Here is a 3,683-nt window from a genome sequence, read left to right on the forward strand (position 1 = left end):
CCCGGGCTGGGGATTTGAACCCGCCACCTTAGGTGTACATGGCTGGCGCCTTAGCCGGTTGAGCTATAGGCGCCAAGCCTGCTTTTCCATTCTTATGATACTTTATGGAGAAGAATGTTCTTCAACTCCATTCAGGCAAATATAAAAGATGTAAAGTCTCCATCTTTTTATGGCTGAATAGTATTCAATGGTATCCTGATTCAGTGGTACCACAGTTTATTAATCCATTCATGGACTGATGGGCACTTGGGTTGATTTTACGTCTTGGCAATTGTGACTCACACTGCAGTCAGCATTCTAGTGCAAATGTCCTTATAGTAAAATGATATTTTTAATGGGATTGCAGGGTCAAATAGAAAGTCTACTTTTCGGTCTTTGAGGATTCTCCATATTTCTTTCCATAGATGTTGTGTTAGTTTGTAATCCCACTAGCAGTGTAAGAGTATTCCCTTCTCTCCACATCCATGCCAGCATTTCAGTTTTGGGATTTTGTGATGTGGGTTATTCTCATTGAGATTGGTTGATATCTTAGAGTAGTTTTAATTAGCATTTCTCTGATGATTTGGGGCGATGAGCATTTTTTCATGTGTTTTTTGGCCATTTTGTCTGTTTTCTTCAGAAATGTTTCTGTTCAAGTCTCTTGCCCAATTACAAATGAGATTGTTTGCTTTTTTCTTATTGATTAGTTTGAGTTCTCTGTAGATTCTAGTTGTCACCCCTTTGTCAGATTCATTGCAGGCAAATATCTTCTCCCATTCTGAAGGTTGTCTGTTTGCTTTAGTTGTACCCTTGGTTGTGCAAAAGCTTTTTAGCTTGATCATGCCCCATTTATTTATTTTTGGTATTGCTGCAATTTTCAAGGGGGTCTTCTTCATAAAGTTCTTTATATTGTTTCAGGTCAATAGCATCGAGTTTTCCCCATACTTTCTTCTGGAATTTTTATCATTTTTGTGTCTTAAATTTAAATCTTTTATCCAGGATGTGTCAATTTTTGTCAGTTGTGAGAGACGCAGGTCCAGTTTTGGTCTTCTACACGTGGCTAACAAGTTCTCCCAACACCATTTATTAAATAGGGATTATTTTCCTTAGTACATGCTTTTATTTGGTTTGTGAAAGATCAGATTCTATATGTGACTGGGTTCATCTCTAGGTCCTCTCATAGATCTGTATCTCTATATTGTGCCAGTACCATGATGTTTTGATCAGTGTACACTTTGTGGTATAATCTGAAGTCTGATAACGTAATGCCTTCAGATATGTTATAATTTCTTAAAACTGCATTGGCTATTTGGATTTTTATCTGATTTCTGGTTCCGTCTGAAATGAAGTACTATTTTTTTCAAGTTCTCAGACCTTTGATGAGGATTGCATTGAATCTGTAGGTTGCTTTGGTTTGTATGGACATTTTAACAATGTTAATTCTTCCCAGCCATCAGCATAGTATATTCTTCCATTTATTAATGTCTTCTGCTATTTCTTTTTTCAGGGTTTTGTAGTTCTCTCTGTAGAGATCCTTCATGTCCTTTGTTAGGTATATTACCAGGTACAATCAGGCAAGAAAAGGATATCAAGGGTATTCATAGGAGAACAAAAGAGGTCAAACTCTTACTCTTTGCAGATGATGTGATCTTAGAAAACCCCAGGAACTCAACCATAAGGCTCCTTCTGTGTGTGCCAGTCCTCTACTGCTCCTGACCTCATCCCTGGCTCCTGGAATCCCCTGTGTTTTCGTCATGGCCATAGAGTGATATTTTTGGGCAAGACACCCCAGCTCGAGTTGTCTGGGGTCCTCTCTCCCTGGTATCACTGCACCTGGCTGCTAAGGAGATGTCTGTGGCTCAGTGGGTAGGGCACTGGCCCCATATACCAAGGGTATTGGGTTCGAACCTGGCCCCAGCCAAACTGCAACAAAAAAATAGCTAGGCGTTCTGGCGGGCACCTGTAGTTCCAGCTACTCGGGAGAGTGAGGCAAGAGAATCGCTTAAGCCCAGGAATTGGAGGTTGCAGTGAGCTGTGACGCCATGGCACTCTATATAGGGCAATAAAGTGAGACTCTGTCTCTAAAAAAAAAAAAAAAGATTAAAAATGAAATCGTACCTTAAAAAAAAAAAAAAAAGAAAGAAAAAGAAAATACTATACCTGAAGCAAATATACCTGAAGCTGTCTGTTTGCTTTAGTTGTACCCTTGGTTGTGCAAAAGCTTTTTAGCTTATACTAAAGCAAACAGACAGTCCCAGCTACTTGGGAGAGTGAGGCAAGAGAATCGCTTAAGCCCAGGAATCGGAGGTTGCAGTGAGCTGTGATGCCATGGCACTCTATGTAGGGCAATAAAGTGAGACTCTGTCTCTAAAAAAAAAAAAAGATTAAAAATAAAATTATACCTTAAAAAAAAAAAAGAAAGAAAAAGAAAATACTACACCTGAAGCAAATGTATAGAATATGTTGGTTAATTGGGTTGACTAAAATGAAAGCCTGAAGGAGGCTTTGTTTTTCTGTTTTACTTGCTTTATGTACTGCTTATTTTGGACTGACACATTGGAGTTTTCCCTCATGTCTTTTTAGGTCCAAGACAACTTTGACAAGATGGAATTCAATAGGATGTGTTGGACCCTCTGTGTCAAAAAAAACCTCACAAAGAATCCCCTCCTCATTATGGAAGAAGATGCATTTAAAGTATGGGTTATTTTCAACTTTTTATCTGAGGACAAGTATCCATTAATAATTGTGCCAGAAGAGGTAAGATGTGACTTTAGGGTGTTTCTACATGGCCATGTTTGCATTTTAATAGACCTGGTTTAGAGTATTTGTGTTAATTCAGTGTAGATATGAAGGTTGACTAGTGTTTTTATCAGAGCTAAAACAGATTGAATCCAGAAAACCACAGACTTAGTGATTTGGGCATGTAAAACCCCTGGAGATTTGCAGAAGGGTGGGTACTTCCTCTCCAAATTGGTATGATTATAAATGAATCCATCCTTATGTTCAAAGAGTCTTTATTCAGTACATGCCACAACATAATTTTAAGTTTCTGTCTGACAGTTTTTACAATTTTGCCAGTATGCAAGTAGTTTGAAACATATAAGATCCAGAATGTTGTTCTCAAGGCTGTTTTATGCGAATAGATAATATTGTTTTATTTATTTATTTTAGTTCTTTTTTTTTGTTAAATCATAGCTGTGTACATTAATTCAATCATGGGGTACAATGTGCTCGTTTTATATACAATTTGAAATATTTTCATCAAACTGGATAACATAGCCTTCATGGCATTTTCTTAGTTATTGTGTAATATTGTTGTTTTAAAGTAGAGATGATGACTTTCTGTACTTTGTAAAATAAAAGTAAAAAAATCTATTTTTTCCCCAAACTTCCAAAGGAAAAAATAATAGGAGTAAGGTTTCTTTATTTTCTTATTGCCCTATAGCATGTTTGTTATAGTAGGAAATTTAGAACAGACTGATACAATAATATGCACAGTTAAAATCAGCTGTAGTTCCTCCACTTAAGAAAAGTTGTTGGCTTGGCGCCTGTGGCTCAAGTGGCTAAGGCGCCAGCCACATACACCTAAGGTGGTGGGTTCAAATCCAGCCTGGGCCCACCAAACAGCTGCAACCAAAAAAAATAGCCGGGTGTTGTGGCGGGCCCCTGAGGTCCCAGCTACTTGGGAGGCGGAGGCAGGAGAC

At 38.1% G+C, this 3,683-nt stretch overlaps 1 protein-coding gene across 1 annotated transcript in view; it reads left to right on the top strand.

Moving 5' to 3' along the window:
* SWAP70 (switching B cell complex subunit SWAP70) overlaps nucleotides 1–3,683 on the top strand; it is an 87,613-nt gene that overhangs the window by 43,790 nt on the left and 40,140 nt on the right. The window contains exon 3 of the mRNA XM_003781092.3: nucleotides 2,563–2,736. Within this exon, the coding sequence (XP_003781140.1) occupies nucleotides 2,563–2,736 (174 nt within the window). The remainder of the gene's footprint in view (nucleotides 1–2,562; nucleotides 2,737–3,683) is intronic.

The sequence above is a fragment of the Otolemur garnettii genome, unplaced genomic scaffold (assembly GCF_000181295.1).
Source record: "Otolemur garnettii isolate 467f Iridium unplaced genomic scaffold, OtoGar3 scaffold00001, whole genome shotgun sequence".
Taxonomy (NCBI): domain Eukaryota; kingdom Metazoa; phylum Chordata; class Mammalia; order Primates; family Galagidae; genus Otolemur; species Otolemur garnettii.